General features: G+C 38.1%; 1 protein-coding gene across 4 annotated transcripts in view; it reads left to right on the top strand.

Annotated features, from left to right (window-relative positions):
• The window catches only part of eps15 (epidermal growth factor receptor pathway substrate 15), a 79255-nt gene that overhangs the window by 12336 nt on the left and 44361 nt on the right, over nucleotides 1-22558 (top strand). For all 4 annotated transcript variants that reach the window (XM_061888538.1, XM_061888539.1, XM_061888535.1 and 1 more), the window contains exons 2-8: nucleotides 6225-6266; nucleotides 18710-18799; nucleotides 18894-18941; nucleotides 19007-19102; nucleotides 19176-19238; nucleotides 21188-21313; nucleotides 21536-21595. In XM_061888538.1, coding sequence (XP_061744522.1) covers nucleotides 6225-6266; nucleotides 18710-18799; nucleotides 18894-18941; nucleotides 19007-19102; nucleotides 19176-19238; nucleotides 21188-21313; nucleotides 21536-21595 — 525 coding nt within the window. The remainder of the gene's footprint in view (nucleotides 1-6224; nucleotides 6267-18709; nucleotides 18800-18893; nucleotides 18942-19006; nucleotides 19103-19175; nucleotides 19239-21187; nucleotides 21314-21535; nucleotides 21596-22558) is intronic.

Below are 22558 nucleotides of genomic sequence, written 5' to 3' on the forward strand. Positions count from 1 at the left end.
ACTATTTTATGTAATAATCAGGGGTATAACGATTCATTTTGACTTCAATTCAATTAAACATTTTTGGTTACTGGTATGATTGAGGGACATCATAATTTGTTTTAGAAGATACAATCAAAAATGATTCGGTAAGCTGAAATCGATTCAGCATCTTTTTAGCAAAAAATTAAATCAGTGTAACTGTGAAATAAAAACCGGACACTGTAAGTGAAGTTTCCATTAGTTATCTTATTTGTTGTAAGGGAATTAAAATCACCGAAGATAAATACAGCAGCGTCTGGAAATGTATTTTCATGCCAATTATGGTCATGTCATGTATTTCCTTCAGTGCACCCTCTTGGATCATATACACGACACTCACAATATTACATTGCTGTTCTCTGGGGAGATAAAATGGCCTTAACTTCAAAGCAATACTTTCAGAGCAGGAGTTAGAAATCATATAGTGCACCCTGCTTGTTTCTTGCTGCTGAAGTTAATATTCCTACATCATATTTTCCAGTGACTGAACGTCTGCCAGTAGTATAACCGGAAGAGTTAGCCTTCCTTTGCTAACAATGCACGGGATGGAGTCCATCGTCATCTCCTCCCCGTCTTCCGCGCTTTTATTTCAACTTGTTGTTGTCTGTTGTCCCCGTCTGGAGCGGTCCGAGCGTCTGGGTTGCATAGCATGCTAGCTCAAATAAGGACTCTCACGTAGCTGGGTCAAAAAGTCCAGCGACACCTTGCCGATGTCGTCCTCGAGAGAACAGCAACTTGGATCTTTTTGTGTAATGTTTATGATCTGTAATTATTTAAAATGTGTTAAAACAGCTCAATATAAAATGTTCTGTTCTTAAAGCCATTGTTTTCTTTTCTTTACCTTTTAAGTCGATGTTAGATTGATATATATCTTCTGGAAAGCCAAACAGCCGAGCACAGATTGATTTTCTTCGATTTTAGTAATATATATCAATGTATCAATATATCGATCAGTTGTTACACCCCTATTGTTTTATATAATACTTAACATGTGATAAACAATGGGTATAGCGTTAAATAGTATTATTAAAAATGGTGATAAGAAGTATCCTAAATACTTCTCAAACGGAAATGTAAAAAATGACCAATATGAACAAAGTAGTTGAAAGCTTCAATAAGTACTTTGTGAACATTGGACCAAATCTGAAGTAAAACATTCTAGATCACTAGTCAGTTGAGGACTTGAACGACATTATAGACAGTAATCCCCACTCGATTTTCCTCAAAGGTGTAACAAAAGAGGAAATAATCAATATTGTTAAAACAAGACATCAACTGATTGTAACGGAATTGATATGGAAACAATAAAAAGGGTTATTTAAGAGATTTCAGAACCTTTAACATATCAGCAACATATCATTTCACACTGACAAATTCCCAGATTAAATGAAAATAGAAAAAGTCGTTTCAATTTATACGACTAGAGAAAAACACCAGTTTACAAATTACAAACTTGTTTCTTTACTTCCACAGTTTTCAAAAATTATGGATAAATTGTTTAACAGATTAGACAAATTCATAAATAAAAATGAAACACTCACAGACAACCAATAATGATACTGAGCCAACATTTCAACATCATTGGAATTCATCGAAATAACGGAAGAAATCTCCAACACATAGAAAAAAATGTGTTGCTGCAGTGTTTTTGGACTTAACAAATGCTTAAAGGTATATACAGGTTTTGTAGCAACATATGTTGTCATCCAAGCAACATATTTTTCATGGACCCCCCTGCTTATTTCAGCAAGACAATACAAAGTCACGGGCAGCACGGTGGAACAGGGATTAGTGCATGTGCCTCACAATACGAAAGTCCTGAGTTCAATCCCAGGTTCCGGATCTTTCTGTGTGGAGTTTGCATGTTCTCACCGTGACTGCGTGGGTTCCCTCCAGGTTCCCTCAGGGTTCTCCGGCTTCCTCCCACCTCCAAAGAGATGCACTTGGGAATAGGTTGATTGGCAACACTTAAAATTGGCCCTAGTGTGTGAATGTTGTCTTGTCTCTCTGTTAGCCCTGTAATGAGGTGGCGACTTGTCCAGGGTGTACACCACCTTCTGCCTGAATGCAGCTGAGATAGGCTCCAGCACCCCCAACGACCTCAAAAAGGACAAGCGGTAGAAAATGCATGGATTTGTCTTGAAACTTTAAAAAAAAAAAAAAAAAAAAAAAAATATGTATTTAATATTTGTTTACATATGGTATATTTTTTCACTGTTCTGTTCAGAGAACAAGGAAATGGGCTATAACTGTTATATGACAAGACAAGGGGTAGGAATAAATAAGCTCTGCTTCTTCCTATTGCTTTTCTGTGCTGTAATGACACAACTGGAATTGTATAATGCATTACACTGTATTGAATGGATGGCCGATATTTCTTTTTACGATTTTACAGATAATAAAAAATGCTTGAAAGATGCGGGTAATGGGAGTGAACGTTGTAGCCTTCAAAGCCCTCTGAAACACACTGCCAGTCTATATACAATGTAGTAACAGACACATTCATAACCATATGTAATATGCTCAATATTTACCGTATTTTTATATCTTTAATCATTTCCGGTTCGAATTTATTTTGCGCACTGATTTGTATTTCCATAGCAGCGCACGTCTGACTTCTGGGAACGTGTGTTCCTACTTCCGGAATCCAACACAAGTGTGTTTTCTAATCAGGGCAGACTTGGTAACAAACAACGAAGAGGACTATTTTTGGACAAATGAGGATTTACAACCTTATACTTTTGAAGCAAATTATCCTGCTGCTTATAGAAGCGAGCACAAAGGAAGAGTGAGACGTTGGAGCAGTCGGAAGCCGGGAGAGGGGAATGAAAGCGATTTTGATGCTATAATTATGAATATTGGAGCCAAGCTATTTTGACATAAATGGATTGCTTGCCCAAAATCAACAGAAAATGTCCCCAGCCAGCTGGACCAGACAAACAACTGTTCGAGTGAGTCACTTTAATATCAATCATGACACACGCAACACACCATGCGTGTTATTACAACTACCGTACATACTACAGATGCGCGGTTTGCGGTCACAACCGCGGAGTCCGCGGATTAACAGCGGGTCGGGCGGGTGACATGACGAGATATAGATTTTAAATAGATTCGGGCGGGTGGCGGTTGAACCAATTCGGAAATATATATTGTAATAATCCCAGGAATGTAGGCTCATAAAACTTCTTCGTTTGTCTTGTCTTTATTGCACAAGATTTAATACAACCACACAACAGCTCTCATGTCTTTTAACGCTTTTCCCGGGACAACACAAACTCTCACTTCCTGTCGATAACGTCACTTCCCTATCTCTCCCGGAAGTCCCGCCCCCCAGCCAAAGTCATTGGCTAACACCCTGTAGCCAGCCGCTACATTATACATATTTAAATGTTATGTTGAAGAGGTTCATTTAGGCTACTGACGTGTATTTATAAATGGTTGATTTATATAGGCTAGTAGGTAAAGTGTTGTACCTGACAACTCTTGATGGTACAATCCATATTTCACGTCACAGACAACGTCACACTAACATCACGTGATACCTCTGATGAAGGCTGCAGAAGCAAGGTAGCCCAAACTTGTCAGGTACAACACTTTACCTTACTAGCCTATAGAAATCAACCATTTATAAATAGTTAAATGTTGTTACCCACATACGAAAAATGAGCAGCACTCTTTGAAACAGTATGTGGGCATACTTTTATTTTAAAGTGTCTCGTTTGGTCTGTAGACGGATGTACGGAAGCTACTTCAGGGTATGGCCAACGAGGTATTTGTTTGTCATTTGTTGGTATTTTACTGTGTTGTATCCATTGTGGATTGAACTTTCACAGTATCATGTTAGACCCGCTCGACATCCATTGCTTTCCTCCTCTCTAAGGTTCTCATAGTCATCATTGTCACCGACGTCCCACTGGGTCATTATTGTCACCAATGTCCCACTGGGTGTGAGTTTTCCTACCGAGGATGTCGTGGTGGTTTGTACAGCCCTTTGAGACACTAGTGATTTAGGGCTATATAAGTAAACATTGATTGAATGATTGATACTTGGTAACATGTTTGATCCACATGCTGTGCATGTTATTATTTTTACGTTTGTAACCTGCTTTATTTATTACAGTTTTCACGGTGAATTTGAAGGGAGAGTAAGCCTTCAAATAAATCAGTTCAAGAAAGCCATTGTGTCTGTGCTATTTGGAGGGAGTTACACTTTCTAACCTCACTAATGCCTTGCATCGTCTATATTAGAAATATAACAACGGGCGGGCGGCGGGTGGGTGTGGCTTTGATGAAATGTTGGTTCGGGTGGATTGCGGGTGGATGACGACTTTAGTGATGCGGTTGCGGATGATATAATTGCCTATCCGCGCATCTCTAGTAAATACGCTGTCTGGCTAGCTCAGCTGTGTACAAACAAAACATTAAATGTGGGCTTGGACTTTACATTAATATGATTGTTCATGTTTTTCACTCAGTACAAATTGGTGTTGTATCGCAGTGCTTTACAAGCCCAAACACATTTTGTGCTAACGGAGGAGCGAGCTTATCTCTTGCCGTAGTTAGCTTTTACCGCTAATACCGAAGCACACCGATGTGTTGCTATGATAGAAAAAAAGTTCCTCAGTGCTCGCTCTTACAATAACAATGTCACTACGGCGTGGTTATTATACAGGTTACGGAACGTAAATTAAGTATTGTTGACGGTTTTTGAATGCACTTTTTAAAAGTGATTTAGAGGTAGAATTGATTGCTCCCTTTAGCAGCATTGCTACCCACCTAAAACGAGATATTTTTTACATGTTAGAAAGTGACAAAACATTTTTTGTCTTCTTGTCTCTCATAATGATTGTGAACGATAGGCAAAATTCCCCCCAAAAAGTGCAGTTTCCCTTTAAGTGAATGGAACATCTATCTTAATCATTAAATTTAAGTTACCATACTTTCTGGACCATAGGGCGCACTGCTGATGAGTGGGTTTATTCAGGTCTTTTTTTCATACAAATGGTGCACCGATTATACGGCGCATTAAAGGGGTCATATTATGATTTTTTTTTCTAAATTTAAAACACTTCCTTGTGATCTACATAACATGTAATGGTGGTTCCTTGTTCAAAATGTTGCATATATTATGTTTTACAGATCATCTTCAGGCCGCTTTCTGACAGTCGCGTCAGGATGCGCCGTTTTGTGGGCAGTCTTACTTACGGGGCTAACCTTCGACAGTGTCTTGTCCCAGTCATCTTTGTTGTAGCGGTGTAGCGTGGAAAGACGGGAGTTGAAGAAGTGTCAAAAGATGGAACTAACTGTTGTAATGACATTCAGATGTTACTTAAATCGACAACGGATCAGCATCTTCTCATCCGCGGCTCTAGTGCAACAACGCCGGAAATGTGTCCCGTGAAATACCTTCTGACCAGAACTCTTTAATAACTAAAGTTCCGTGGGTGAATTACTGCTATGTAAACCCACTACACTGGTAGTTTTTAGTGCTTCCATAGCGAGATATAAGTTAGAACTTTTTGCTACTTTTATATTAGAAATGGCAACAGCAGAAGGTGAATGCCCCATAACAGGAACATTTTGAAAAACAAGAATCATATCGACTACGGCATCGGCACGGACACAGTAGCGAACATGCGCACATTTTCAGGACTTATGCAGATCTCAAATACACATCAGCAAGTACCAGAAAGTAATAAAAGTTGGTTTTGCATAATATTGTGAAACAAAACACCATATAATGTCTGCTACAGGGGGCCATTTTGCGGTCCTTTTACACACACTACTACTAATACTTGTATCTCTGACCACAGTTGCCGTAATGCGCTGACAATCCTTCAAACGGTGCGACTTCAGAGCCGTACAACAACATTTTACAAATTTTTGAGTGCCGTGTGTAATGTTCTTTATTTTCAATGGAACATTTTTGATGTTGTTTACTGGCGTCATATTGCAGTCTACACATATCTCTCATATGTGACTACCATCTACTTGTCACACTTCTCATTACATCATGTACCAAATAACATTGCTTCGAGGTCGGTAAGCACAACCACAATTATTCTGTACAATAAGCGCAACGAGTTATGAAGCGCACTGTCAATTTTTGAGAAAATGAAAGGATTTTAGGTGCGCCTTGTAGTCCGAAAAATACGGTATTCAATTTTTATTTTTAATGTTGTCTTTTTTTTCCTCAACAGCTCTCCAGTGGAAATCCCATTTACGACAAATACTACCGGCAGGTATGCAAAAACAATATTATGATAGTTAAAGTCCTGGTTTCTGAAGACCAGGGACCTCATTTATAAAATGTGTCGATTCCAGCATAAAATCATGAGTAAGCACAAATTCATGATTGCTGCTCACACTTGTGAGCAGCAGTTTTGTTTATAACAAGACGGAGACGGCGATTCCAAAGAAGAAGACGATGTATTTATTTTGTCAAAACAGACATTTTTGCATGACAAAAGTTGTCATCTTGAGCAATTTTGAAAGCTGTTGTGGGCAACTGGCGCGCGTACAATATGATTTTCAATATATTTTTGCCTCAATAAATTAGTTTATGTACAGTTTATCTTTTAAAAATATCTGAGTTGTCCAAAAAATTATATAGAGATGACATAGTTGTTGTGTATATGCCGCATGTCTGCACTAGATCCAAAAATATCCACGCTAACCGTTTATAAACTCCCAAAGTCTAAATGTATTAAAAAAAAGAGAAATTAAATCATTTCAGGGTTTCCCCTCTATGAAATTGATCTAGGCGCCCTCTCAATGCAAAATTAAAGTCGCCACAGCTTAACATTTTTTACATGAGAACAAATTAAAGTAATACAATCTACGAATGCATATACTGTATCTGGCTTAATATTTGTGCACTCTTACCTATTAATGCACCGAAAATGTGTCAGCCGAAGAAAGACCTTGATAACCAAAAACAATGCTGTCGAACCTGGATTTTGTGATGATGTAAGCAGTACGGACAGGATTTTCTGGAGCGGAGGCCGAATGTCTGCGATGTGGACGTACATTATTATATCCAAAACATATCTGCAGAGAGTGATTTACAAAATTTGCGATGCCCGAATATTGAAACGACAGTGGTGCTCGTTCAAGGAGAGAAAATTGGAGCAGCAGCGCTAAGCAAGTGTAACTTTTGTGATTCTTGTTGCAGCTCTCGCCGTTTGTCGTTTGCATCGAGCAACAGAAGTAAAGAGTCTACAAACAAGAGTACAGTCTCTGATAACACCAGAAAAATATGCTAGATTAGTTGTTCGTTGTTTTCAATTAAGAAATAGTCACTAAAAGGATTGGGAAGTCTCTAGAAACCTGAAAAATTCTCAACAATGTAAAATAAGCAGCAACAATTGAAAAATAGAGCAAAACGCAGGGTTTTCCCCAGTTTGGAAAAAATGGAAAAAAAAGCAATTACCGTATTTCTTTGACTTGTCGCACGGGCGCTAATTAATTTAAAACCTCTTCTCACCCCTGCACTTACAAAAGGCATGCGGTAAAAGTAAGCATGCGCTAATTAATTTAAAACATTTTCTGACTCCTGCGCTTACCAAAAGCATGCAGTAAAAATTTGAGTGTGATGTAAGGATACCATCATAAAAAGCTAATTTAATAAAAAAAACATTATTGTGGTTATTATTTTCAGCACCGAAGGCTTGGAATAACCTACAATCGAATATTCAACTTAAAACCCCTGTTACATTAAATGAGGCGGCGGCGGCGATGACCAAGAAGAACGCGGAGTTGGAATATAATTACAACACTTTATGTACATATTTATATACATATTTATATAATATTTACATATTTATATAATATGTAACTACAAGCTCCATTCACAGACAGAGTCCCATTGCTTTTATGAGCGGTCGAGCAAGTCAAAAGCCGAAAAAAATAAATTATTTAATTATTATTATTATTTTTTTTTTTTTATTGGTGGCGGCCGTAATTCTTTCGTGGCGGGCCGCCACAAATAAATGAATGTGTGGGAAACCCTGGAAGTATTCCTTATCTTTCTTCAGTTTTAAAAGTCTCTCAGAAAACTGCTATCAGACCGCTGCTATCAGTTAGCTCGGGTGCGGGCGACGACAGAATTATCCTCGGACAACTCCCCGTCCGTTCTGCTCCATGAGTCATCTCTTTATCCCACCGCTGCCAAGATGAAGTGTTAGTTATTGTATAAATAATACACTGGACCCGCCGCGTCATATCCGTCCCAGCACAATCCTGTCACTCATTTCACTTCTTCTGCAGCCGAATAGTCGCAAGAAGGATCACTAGCGCCCTCTACCACCAGGAGGCGGGAGTCATTTAATGACTCATATTTAACAGACGCAGCTACGGTATTGTGACCGTCTCAAGCCATCGTCTTGCGTGTTCCCAGGATCACCAAGGAAGGACATGGCTTGAGCAGTTTGACTTTGTTTATTTTTCAATAAAACCTCAGTCCAGGTCGCTCTTCTGCTCTTCCTCTCCGCTCGCTCGCTGCCATCTTGGGGAGGGCTACAGCTAGCGTGCCCTGCCTGTCTGTCGGACCGTCGGCTCCATAGGTATATTAATAAAACATAGCTGCTTACTGTTCTTTTTAGCATACCGGTATTCAATAGCTTGGACCTTAAATCCTATTAAATAGCTCTTAATCTTCTTCCTTTTATGCGATTTCAAATGATTGAAATCAGCCTCCTCCATTTTGAAAATGATTACAGTGGAAGTGTCACTTGTGATGTCACGAGTTTGACCCGGCAGTAATTCAAGGCAGGTGTATACTACATGCCAGGCGGCAATTCAAGGAAATACGGTATACAAGATTACGTACAATGGACCAGCTCACCAAAATTAGCATGTCCAATCTCAGAGCACATACATAGAAAAACAACCATTCGCACTCACATTTATACCCTTGGAGTATTTAGAGTCTCCAATGAATTTAACAATGTTAGGTAACACAGGTTGTTACAAATGTTGGGAATGCTGACATGTTTTGGAATTTGGGAGAAAGCCAGAGTACTTGGAAAAAACCCCACACGCATTGGAGAACATGCACACTCTACACACACAGATGTCCAAACGGAAGTTGGAAGTCGCCCACGTTATAAAGTTACATTTTATTCTCGGTAGTAATGCTAAAATTAGGGTAGAAATGCCTTCCTCTTCATTTTTCTCTCCTTCGTGTTATTTCTTTTCAGGTGAGTTACCAGCTGAAGTTCAGCTGACAGACAATTTTCAAAAAAAGCATAGAGGAACAATTGTATTATATTTGAGATGTTTTTCAAACTTATTATGGCTAATAGTATGTAAATAATAGACTATGTACAGTATACCCTTTCATACAATATATTACTCAAATTTGTTTTCATGTATTAAAAAAAAAAGGTGTTTTCATGTAAAAAACTAGACAAAACATACAAACCTTATTTTTAAGGTGTGGTTTTGTTTTGCCATGGCAATGCGTTAGATAAATTCATGTACGGGAAACCCCCAAACGATATGAGAAAAAATATGTTAATACTAAATAATAATAACACAGATCTGTTTTTAAATGTATATACAACATTTTTTTAGCTTTAAAAAAATAAATAAATATGCATAATCGAATATTATGCAAATGATAAGATTGTCATAAAGACCATGCCCCAAGCTATGCCCTCAACACCACAGATATACTGGCAATCTGGGGAAACCCTGCATTTTCTAAATGCATTAGATTATTTTATCTAACAAAATATTGCGCTGCAATTCATATTTTTTTATCTTTAGTAGGAGTGTAACGATTCATTCACTACATCGATCTATTGATTTATATTCCTAAAATTCAACTCCATCGATCTGTGTTGGCCTTTTGGAATATGTATCTCAATCTAACAACGTTTTAAAAGGCAATCAATCGATTTTATCGATACTAGAAAAAAACATTGGATTTAAGAACGGCAGACTTTATATAAAGTTTAGGACTTTTAGTAAGGAAGTTAATGTTATTCAAGTATGTCTGCGCGCCATCAGTCATCAAGATATGAAATGGCCGATACAGTGGCTAAAAAGGTCACAACACATGCAGACGCCATAAGACAATAACATAAACCCAGAGGGCTGTACACTTAGCTTTTTCACTTGTCACACAGGGGCTACTAATTGAAAAAAATTAATAGCAAGAGCACACAATAAACTAACCTATAAATGGAAATATCTGTTGACGTAACTAAATATCTCCACCATGCCTTGATTTAAAATTTTTGGGATCCCAAATACATAAACAGGTACCAACAATTAAGAAAAGTATGTTTTGCATACTAGGATCCCAGTTGAGGTGTTTTGAAATAAGAAAAAAGAAAAAGCCTTGAAAATAATATAAGAAAAGTCAAATATAATATCCAACCGTCTTTAAAAAAACAAAAACATTTAGCTATGCTCAATTCTTCAGCTAACAATAACACAAAAGAACAAAATGTGAAATAAAGTTCCCTGGTTTTGTTTAAACGTCAGCAGCAACTTGAAAATAATTGATCTATAAGCAATGGTTTTTTTTTTATAAGATTTTAGCCAAGAACCCAAACCTGACAACTGTTTCGTGATGCTGTGTGACAGACTGTTCTGAAAATTACTTTAAAAAACTAATTAATTAAAGTTACTTGTTGCTTTACTAAAAATGTTAGTGAATTACTAACATTAATATGCTTTGAAAATATAATAATTACTGGAAAAAGTAATGAATATGTTACTTAAAAAAAATCAAATATCTGGCATAATGCAGTTGAGACAAGTTTCATGTACTTGATATATGTGAGAGCAGTGTGTGCATCTGTGTGAGTGTCTTTAAAAGACTGTCGCCTAGTGACGTGTTACGTCAGCAAGTCCACACTCAGTCTGAGTCTCACAGGCATTTTAGCTTGACTTAGGAGGCTAGCAGCAGCAGTTTGTCAGCTCTGATGGGAGATATTTTGAGTCTTTCACTGGTTTGTGTTACTTCTGCCTAATAAATAGATTGAATGTGCCTCCATGACTGCATGTTGTTGTTAACAAACGCGGTATTGTTTGGATGGCAAGTTTGTCACTTCATGGATTTGTCGTTCAATATTACCTCCAACCCCTTGTAGTTACTATTGCAGCTCTTGTCAAGTTTTAAGGTAGTGAAAATAACATATTTTACTGACCAGTTTCTTCAACCAAGCCCTTGTTTCTTCTGTTTTGGTAGACTGAGTTTGTGAACTAGGGGATCCAGCCCCGCTTCCCTCTGTTCATGGCGCAGGAGGGAGGGACACACAAAGCTTGTTTCAGTGCGCACAGAGTGATCAGTGACACTTCCGCATCAATCACTTGTCTAATATTTCAAACGTGCTATACAAATGGGCGAAAATGTTGCTCTAGTTTAATCAAATTTGAATGAATTTATATTAGCAGCACAACGCTAATTAAATAATTGAAATTTGTATTTGGATGTGTGGTACTTTTTTTTTTCAATATTCACACAGCCTATCTTTAGTCGTAAATTAGATTAGATTAGATAGTACTTTATTTATTCCGTCAGGAGAGTTCCTTCAGGAAAATTACAATTTTCAGCACAATCCCATTCAAGATCAGACAAACATTACAGGGAGACAGAACAGGATCGCTGACGGGTCTGCCGGCTTCCAGCGCCCCTTACAAAAAAGATGACATACAGGTATACAAGGGGGGGGAGAGAAAAAAAAATAGAAGATTAAAATAAAATAAAAATAAAAAATCGGTCTTAGCCTAGGCCCTGGAGTGGGGGTGCAGACTGAGGCCAAGGGAAAAGAACAACTCATAGCCATAGTACACATCCCTAAATGCAAAATAAATGTTCCCATTCCTGAGCCATTTCACTGACGGACGGAGCGGCTGAGGCAGAAGGTTGAAATGCCAGCGAAGAGCTCGGAATGATTGTATCATGTAAAGCTCATGAGACAAAGCAGTTTAAACAAGTAAAAAAATAATACCTTCACCGAAATGACGGGCTGCAAAGTTAATATCGGATCATCATCAAGGTTTTAATTAGTGCGATAAATAACTGCAAGATACAAAGGGTTTTGTTTTAGTCCACCGCCGTCACTGGCATCTGTCTGACAGACATTTTCGCCAATCTGAATTGTTTAGCCTTGCGTCCCTTGCCTCCGGCAAGTTTGTGTGTGCTGCAGTGGAGCCAGCTAGAACGCTAGTAGGAAAAGTTTTAATGGTGACTGTGTCTAGACCAATATAAATCAATTAATTGAACAATAAATGAAAATTAAGTTGCAATACTTTGCTGGCAACGATAAACTGTTACGTCCATGTGTGTTTGTTTTCTCAGTCAAACAGGGAGAAAGAGGTCTTACTCTCTGCACTGTGCTCAACACCTGAACACGTTTGTTTAACAGCAGAATTTCCTGAAGAGAGTGAGCCTTTTTTATAGCCATTCACAATCTTTTCCTCTGTCGGTGGTGAGCTAGACCGCTGGCTTCCACATAGGAAGCACGAACAGACAGCCTCGCGACTTGTGATTTACCACTGAGAATTTAAGAGAAAATGAGAGTAAATAAATATGATTACAAAGCCGAATGTCCTGCCATGGGAACATTTCAGCTTTAACCTGGATGGACAATGTGAACCTATTAACACAGCCGAATGAGCAAGACGGAAAGACGCACATCAACATGGGATGGCAATAAACTAACGACAACTTCCGACCTAATTTTTCCAACTGGGAAAAAAAAAAAGCACTTAAGATGTTCAATATATAGGTTAAATGTTTGCTTACAGAAATCAGAGTCCATTTTATTTTTTGTTTATTTAAAATAAAGTTATTTAACTTCCAATTACATTACAGAATTAAACAGTTCTACAGTAATGACACATAAAACTGTATGTCCTTTTAAATGGATACTTGGATTATTATATATTATGATCACATTACATTATAAACACTGTCATTTTTATCTAAGTTTAAGAGCATGATGTAGACAAAAGCTCTGTGTCTGTCTGCATAAAGCCACATATTTGTTAAAGTAAATTCTTGCATATTGTTCTAACGTATGGCATCTTGTGACAAGAATATGCTGACAGTCTGAAAGTCACATGTCTTCCTTCACATATTATTTTTGCAGTATTATGCATTTATATGTATTAAATATAAACATCACAAATCGAATCGCATTGGCAATTTTGGAGAGAAAAATGGCAGTAATATTTTTCTTAAAATTGTGCAGCCCGACCAATATCAATAAGACCTTGTTCCCAGGAGGACTCAACTTGTGGTGTTTTCAGTTTGGCATACTCCCAAGACTCTTGTGGGCTTTACTGTGTATGAAATCCTCATCACCAAGGTGGAAAAACTAGAAAAGGTGATAAGGATGCATCTTAAGCAAAGGCTTGGAGTTCTGGGATGCCTAATATCAATTGGATTGTGTGGGAGTGGCCAACTGGAATTACCAATAGAATGTCTTGTGGAAGAATTCAAATGCACCAAAACAAGGTCAGTCATAATAACCCTGTTGGAATCAGAGGACACAGTCATTCGAACAGTGGGCCCCCAACTGAAAGCAGGAAGGGGATGTACTACATCAGATGCTGTTCAAATGGAAAAATCTTCTCTTCACTTCAGAGATGTAGCTTGCCAAGTCCAGCAAGGAAGAGTGGGTCTTGGGCTCATCTCAAAAGCTCCTTTGTGGCACAAAACATCAGTGTAAAAAATACGACTTGAGGTCGGCAAAATCAGGACGCGAGACGAGGTGGGCCGAGATGCATAAGCCGTTTCAATGGCTAAGCATGGAAGATAGACTAACTGGGAAAGCCACGAGAAGAAAAAGTTCAGCTGGCGTGACATCAGGCAAATGGAGGCAGCGAGGCTGAGTTTTATCATCTGAGCCTTGATGACCTGCTACCTTCTTCTTAACATCTGAAGCTTTGGTACAGAGAAGATTCTGATAGTTCCGTATGTCATGCACCAGCAACCCTTAAAGCAAATTTTATCAGGTGCACGACAAGTCTTACCCAAGGGTGCTATATGTGGCGGCATAACCAAGTTCTCTGAGAGTTGGCATCAACAGTGGCACAGAGGCTTACCTCCCACAAACATTAACAAGTTTCGTACCTGCAGTCCAACATTAAGAAGACCAGACACCACCTTAGGATGCACACATTCTACAGTTAACTCGAGATTAGAAATTGGAAAAGGATCTTGACAAAAAGCTTGTTTCCTCCAGACATAGTGGCAGCAACACTCTGGTCAGACATGGTCCTGTGGTCTTCAACAGCAAAGCTGTTTTACATTTGGGAGCTGACAGTGCCATTGAAAGATGGGGTTGAAGAGGTTAATGAGAGAAAGAATAACAAATATTCTGACCTGGCGGCTGAACCACCCCGGAACGGCTGGAAGACCACCATTTGCCCAGTAGAAGTGGGATGTATGGCATTTGTAAGGCTATCAAGACTGTCTAGAGCTGGCCTGGGCAATTATTTTGACTTGGAGGCCCAATTTAGAGAAAAAATGTGTCTGGGGGCCGGTATATCTATTTTTAGGAACGCTAATACAAAACAATAATGTCTAAATTGAATGCTAAAAACATTGACACCGCCTTAAAAAACGTAATGGAATTTTACATTTTTCTATGATGGATAAAACACTGAATATTGACAACACATGAACGTCACACCCCCTTTCGATTGACATATTTTACAATCAAGTGAAACGCAACAAAAATGCAACAAACATGAACGCGAAAGGTACAAAATAAACCCACCTAAAATCTGATACATCTGATATTTTCTGAATTTCCCCCAGAGATCAATAAAGTACTTTCTATTCTATTATATTCTATTCTATATATTGCTAAGCTTTAGAACTTTGTTGTGAAATTTCCTTCCACGTGTGTGGAAACGCTTCCCGCCCACAATGCTTATTGTCTCGTCTGAGTTGCTGTGACGTATTTGACCATACTAACTAATTAGATGACCATAGCAACTAATTAGATGACCATAGTAACTAATATATCATCAATAGGCGCAGATTCCAAGCATTGAAATACTTTGTATAGTTGAAAACTTACGGTCATTAGAAAACATCACTGCACATTATAATGGCAGCTACACTTTCCATCCTAAAGATCTAAAAAATTATTTGGGAATGTCCGGCGGGCCCCATTGAAAAGCTGAACGGGCCGCAAGTTGCCTCCGGGCCTTACTTTGCCCAGGTCTGGTCTACAGTCATAGTGCTTCGGAAAACAGCAGCAATTGGCTGTGGATTAAATATAACAAGAACAGCTAGGCAGCAAGATAAAGACAGATAGTATGCGGCCAGGTGTTCACTTTACACAGGGACATTATGAGACATTAAGTGTATGGTATGGCGTGGGTGTACCTAAGACGCTGGGTAGACCATTGAGCCTTCTGGAGACGTTGTGCTTTTCAATCAATAAAACGTTGATGAAGCAGGGTACGCACCTGGTACCCAAATATTGTCTATACACTCTCTTTGACCATTCCACGTTGACAACTGTTTCCATGAGGAACCAATCTCCAGGAATTGAAACATCTAGTACTGTCAGCATTTATATTTAGGCACTAACAAATAAATATTTAATACATGAATAATTAGAGGACTGCCCACACATCGTTAAATGTGTGTGTGTGTGTGTGTGTGTGTGTGTGTGTGTGTGTGTGTGTGTGTGTGTGTGTTGCCATGTATATTAATTTTGTATGTATTTTTGTATTTCATAGTGTTTTTTGTTTGTTTTCTTCATGCGAGTATGATATTTATTTGGTGGTGACACCATTGTCCGTCGACGAGTCCCGTGTCTGAAAAAACTTGGTCTGAGCTCTACACAAGGTCAAAAAAAGGGTGCGTAGGAATATGTAACCTTTTCCGCATAAGATGCTAAAATACCAACGTTTGCTATGAAAGTTACGTGTGTAAATTTCGCTCCTGTTGATGCAACTTTGAAAATTTAGGCGCCTGAACATATAAAACAATGTTGACTTGTACTGTAAATTTTAGATGTGAGATACAAAGCTGGCATATACTTAATTAAGTACAAATGTACAATCTCATGAAGTCAAATGCTGGATTTGTATCTGCTTTTACGCAGGCCATAATGCATTTAAAACAGTTAGTCAGTATATACGTACAAGTAGTTTGAATCACTTTTTATACTCGTACAGCTCTCTGGATTTTCATTTGTAGCCAATGGGAGGTTCCGTTGAGAGCATATTGAAGCGGTAGCTCAGTTTGCTCCATGGTCATATTGCAGCTTTTCTTATGGCTTCCCGTACAGGAAGTTGGTGTATGAATTAATAATGCAGTGCTCTGCTCAACGCAGTGGGCCGGCTATGACCCTCATAAAAGGATGTTAACCGATTCTTTTCACAAGCTTACATACTTTTAAGTGAAAAGCTTTGGTTTTATTGCCGATATTGACTTAAATTTTGCATGCTCCCATCTCTAAAAGGGGGTATTGTTGTAACTTTTGCATATTTGATTTAATTGCTGATAATTATTATTTACAGTTAAAAAGAGTTAGAAAGGAATTGATTTTATTTGTACATGTATTTGATATTGATTATTTCAGAAACACTGACACTGGATTGAGTTGTTTTCTATTTTATAGCCTAACAAAGGGTTAACTGAAATACTGCATGTTCCACAATTCATTGCGGCAAACCGGATGTAAAAAAAGACCGGGAGCAGGCGCATTTTGGTTGATGAGATTGAGCGTTACGAGCCTACAGCTGAATGAATGGACGACAGATAACAAGATAAAAGGATAGTTTTGTACCGTTTGTATCCCCATTTTCTTCTCACATAAAATACAACTTCATTTACACATTTCCGGCGTCTTGTCCAATATTTGATCGTAGTTAATCTACATTTTTTTGGTGCCGAAACCCGGGAATAGATGAGCGAGGGAGAAGCTAAAGCCGCTGCTCAGATGACAGAAGAGAAACATAGGACCGAAATGGAAAGAATGAGAAGAAAACGGGGTGCAATCAGGAATGAGAGACAATCGTTTTTGTGAGGGAGAGATATTGGATCCTGCGTGCCAGGCAGCTAGAGAAGAGAACTTTGGCCAGCTATACAGTTTGCAAAATATTCAAGGCAAAAGCCGGGCAGCAGATCACTGCGCCCTTGCCTAAAGACAGAGTAACTGAATCCCCACCATTCGAAGTCACAGGTGTGGATTTTGGAGGGCCACTATATGTGAAAGCAGAGGATTCTGGGAAGAAGTCATACATCGCGCTATTCACCTGTGCTGTTACCAGAGCAGAACATCTGGAACTGGTCTCAGATCATTCAACAGAGACATTTCTGTTAGCTCTGAAAAGATTCATCTCCAGAAGAGGATTGTGCAAAATAATCTACTCACAATGCCAGAACATTGAAGAGAGCTGATCAAGACCTGAAGGAGCTGTAGAAAGCTATCAAAGAACCCCAGCTGTTAAGAGTTCTTCTCAGAAAAGGGCATCCCCTTGAAGTTCATTGCAGAGTGAGTAGCCCTAGTGGGATGGATTCTGGGAGAGGCTCGTCCGATCACTAAAAACATGCCTGAAGAAAGTTCTAGGGAGAGCTTCACTGAACTTTGAAGAGATGTGCACAGTACTGACAGAGGTGGAGGCGATCATAAACTCAAGGCCTCTGACATTTGTGCACAATGAAGTGGATGAACCACAGCCGCTGACCCCAGCCCACTTTTTGGTGGGAAAACGGCTGACCTCTCTGTCACCAAAGCCCTTCCCTGCTAACATTAAGCACCCAACTGCAAACAAGGCAGCGATCACTCGAAGATGCAAGTACAGACAGAGACTCACAACCAGCTTCTGGAACACCTGACGTAAGGATTACCTACTGGACTTGAAGTCAGCACACCGCTGTGACACACCGACACCCACCCCACTGAAAGTGGGCGATGTTGTACTCATTGGAGAGGATGACACTCCAGACTAACCTGGAAACTGGGAAGAATCAAAGAACTGTTTACCGGCCGAGATGGACTTGTCAGGTCGTGCATAGTCCGCACTCCCTCAGGGACTTTGCTAAGAAGACCTATTCAGTTATTGTACTGTCTTGAGATTTAGATGAACGTAGTTCATGGGGGGAGGATGTTGTAATTTATGTGTTGTATAGTTCATGTGATGATCATTCATAATTTGCATATTTGATTTAATTGCTGATAAACTAATCTATTATTATTTACAGTTAAAAAGAGTTAAAAAGGAATTGATATGATTTATACCTGTATTTGATATTGATTATTTGAGAAACACTGACACTGGATTGAGTTGTTTTCTATGTCTACATGTTCCACAATTCATTGAGGCAAACCGGATGTAAAAAAAGACCGGGAGCATGTGCATTGTGGTTGATGAGATTGAGTGCTACGAGCCTACTGGTGAATGAATGGAAGACAGATAACAAGATGAAAGGATTGTTTTGTTCCGTTTGTATCCCCATTTTTTTCTCATATAAAGTAAACCTTTATTTACACATTTCCGATGTCCTTTCGAATATTTGATCGTAGTTAATCTACAGGTATCCCCAGTTTTTTATTTGTAGTTGTTTGTGTGTCCTTTATTAAGTTCAAGCACTGCTGCATGTTCAAAAGGCTAAAGAGAGAAGCACATACACAAACTGTAATTATGATTTATCTATTTGAAGTGGCTTATATATCTGCAACATTTGTGTCCACAGGTTGATCCCAGGGGCAGCGGGAGGGTAGCCGCAGCGGATGCAGCTCTATTCCTGAAGAGGTCGGGCCTGGCTGATCTGGTTCTGGGCAAGGTAAGCAAAACCTGCTGAAACCAACAGTCAAATTGTGATGCAATTCTGTTAGGCCTGCTGTGTATTGTTAATGGACTGTAAGTGTTCTACATAGATCTGGGATCTGGCTGACGCAGAAGGCAAAGGTTTTCTAAATAAACAGGTATAAAATCCCATATTTATGAATTTTTTTTACAAACTTGTTTTAAACATTTGTTTGCCCCACAGCAATTTTTCATTGCGGTGCGTTTGGTGGCATGTGCTCAGAATGGCCTGGAAGTGGCACTCAAGAGCCTTAATGTGGCTGTTCCTTCACCTAGATTTGTAAGTCTTGGCTGCTTTACATCAATCTTGAATTCACTTGAAGATTACTAAACCGGTTGTATTTTGTTCCCAGCATGAAACAAACAGTCCACTGTTAGCAGGTGGGGCTGCGGTTGATCTTCCCTGGGTGGTAAAGGTGAAACATTGAGACATGTTGTTTTATGTTCAGCAATTTATGCATACATATTTGCCAATTAATCTGATGAATCAATACACACAATACAAATAGATACCATTTAAGAACTGTACTAATATTTCAGATTTTGGTAGCGACAATTACAATAATACATGTGGTTTTTGATTAATTTCTTCATGAGAATGTACAGATTTGCTTTATTAAATTTTAAAAGAGTATAACAAATCACTTTTTTACATCAATAATCATTTGGAGTGCATGATGACGGAAGTAAAAACGTAGTTCTCCTTGACCACATTTATTATTAACATGTATCTTGTACAACTTTGCAGCAACAAAACCAGTGTTGTAATAGCAGTAAAAGGTAAACTGCTCAGTTAGGATTATGGAAAATTAATTGAATTTATATGCTGAATTGTTTAATTTTATCCGTTTAACCACATCCAATTATATTTCCAATCTGCAAAGCATGTGAAAATATTGTCTAATTATTTCCAAAACGCCATCATTTTGAACAGCTGTTTTGAATATTCCACCCCAAAAGACTTTGGCAATTTCCGTAGATTCGGGATCTGATGACGTAACAATAGAAATTCCTCTGCTCTCTGCCCTTACACAGCAGACCAGTCATACTGGAAATATGCAAACATCGGAAAAATATGTGCTTTTTATCATTCACAATCCATTTGTAAGACAAGAACACATATGTTTGAAATTTTTTATGCATTCTGATTCGTAAATAAACGTTCGCAAAAGTGAGCTACAGTAACAATAGAGTCTACAAAGGTTCCTCTAGTCCGCCCAGAAAGCCCTCTAAAGAACCATCCAAAAACCACCAACAATATTGTATTTACATCTTGTGACCTGATTATTAACTAAGTATTAGCAATAATGTTATTGTAAGCGCTAATGCAGACGACCAATTTTGGCAGCACTTGGATCGCAGTGAGCGATCTAGCTTTTGGTGCTAATGTTGACACACTGACTGAGCTGGCCGTCTCTAATTCAAATTGCTAAAAGTTAATTCTAGATTTTAAATCATGCTTCTCACTTGGAAAGTAGAGGAATGACTGAGAGTCTGATCAATTTTGTGATCTAACTTCGACCCTGAAATTTACAAAAAAGACGCTTGCATGCTGTACTTTACTTTTTTAATTACAATCCTCTTCACAAGGATTGTAATGAATTCTGCATACAAACAGGATTTTGTGACCTACTCGTTGGACGGCATCTTAGCGAGAGTAGACATTTTACAGAAAGTATTTGATTTATTATGGTTAGTTTGTATGTCTTCTTGGTTAGCACTTAGCAATACTTATTGGTTTACTGAAGCTAGACCTGTTCAGCAATTGGCTTCTGGGGCCTGTCGCTCATCCTCCTTGTGTCTGGGCTCCAAAATATAAGGTTCTAGTATGGATCATTTGTCCCAAAAAAGTTGTGGTGGTCTTTCATGAAGTTTGTATGATTTGTAGTGGTTTTGTTGTGAAGGGAACCACAGTTCAAACATGCATGTCACTGATCACGTGATTGGCTTGCTCATTTTCTCACAAAATGGCTCAGGACTCTATGTGAAATGCATATTATTTTTATCATATTTATTTACTTTGTAAATCTTTTGGTGCTATAAATCAGAAATATATGATAATTGCTTCAATATATATTCAACTTGTTTTTATATTATATTGTTATTGCTGATGAGTTCATTGTAAACGACAGTAAGAAAAGTGTAACATAAAGTAGTTTTACACCAGTGACTAAATTGCGCAACCAACATTATAAAGCGCATGCAGTAATCGATTAGGCAGTTGACAATATTAGCAACAAACATAAAACTGCGACTATGTGAGATACCTGCATTCTTTCCTTTAAAATTTGAAATGTTATAATCAAAAATAAGACAGAAAATGTAAATGTATGTCCTTTTCTTTCTCATTTTGTTTTTCTGTCAGCCTGATGAAAAGTTGAAGTTTGACGCCATCTTTGACAGTCTTGGCCCATTAAACGGCATGTTAACAGGGGACAAAGTCAAGCCGGTCCTGCTCAACTCTAAACTGCCAGTGGACATTTTGGGCCGGGTATGATCTGTCAGAAACAACCTATGTCAAAGAAAATGTGTTTTTGAAATCAGAAAGGGAGATGTTTTAAATTTGCATACCACAAGAAAGCAATTGTGATCTCATGAGATGTGAAAGATTGTATTTTAAGTGGAAGGGAAAGATGTGTGAATTTCACCCAAATACAGAAAGTTTGTGATGATGGTATATATTTAACAATTTAATTTGCTTTGTGATTTAAAGGTGTGGGAGCTCAGTGACATTGACAGAGATGGCATGTTGGACAAAGATGAATTCTCTGTGGTAAGACTTATCTTGTTAGGCTTAATGTGGTCAGTATGTTAGGTACAACAGAACAATCTTATAATCCCATATATATATATATATATATATATATATATATATATATATATATATATATATATGTGGATATGTATATGGATATGTGTATGTATATATATATATATATATATATATATATATATACACATACACATATCCATATACATATCCATATATATACACATATCCATATATATGTGTGTATATATATATGTGTGCGTATGTATATATGTATATATATATATATATATATATATATATATGTGTGTGTGTGTATATATATATGTGTGCATATATATATATATATGTGTGTGTATATATTAGGGCTGGGCAACGATTAAAAATTTTAATCGACGTTAATCGCACTATTTCTCTGATTAATCGCGATTAACTGCATTGTATATGCAAAGCCCAATAATGAATTCAAAAGTGGTGTGTAGTGTACCTTTATTGGAATATTCTCCCACATGAACAAAAGCGCCAAAACATTTGTTGTGCAAACACAATTTAAATTAGTCCTTGTTAAACAGTAGTGAAGTGAATTATATTTATATAGCGCTTTACATAGTGAAACCCAATATCTAAATTACATTTAAACCAGTGTGGGTGGCACTGGGAGCAGGTGGGTAAAGTGTCTTGCCCAAGGACACAACGGCAGTGACTAGGATGGTGGAAGCGGGAATCGAACCTGCAACCTTCCAGTTGCTGGCACGGCCACTCTACCAACCGAGCTAAACCGCCCCAACAGTAGCAGTTAAATAGCATATTTTATGAAAAATCAACTCAAAAAATGTAAATACAAACATTTAAGCTTATTACTACCACTGCCAGGGTATTTAAGTTATCCTGTTTGTTATGGAAAATAAATGTACTCTACATACAAATCTCTGAGCCACAATCATAACATCTGAACAGGCAATTTCT

Source organism: Nerophis ophidion, linkage group LG26, assembly GCF_033978795.1.
Source record: "Nerophis ophidion isolate RoL-2023_Sa linkage group LG26, RoL_Noph_v1.0, whole genome shotgun sequence".
Lineage (NCBI taxonomy): Eukaryota > Metazoa > Chordata > Actinopteri > Syngnathiformes > Syngnathidae > Nerophis > Nerophis ophidion.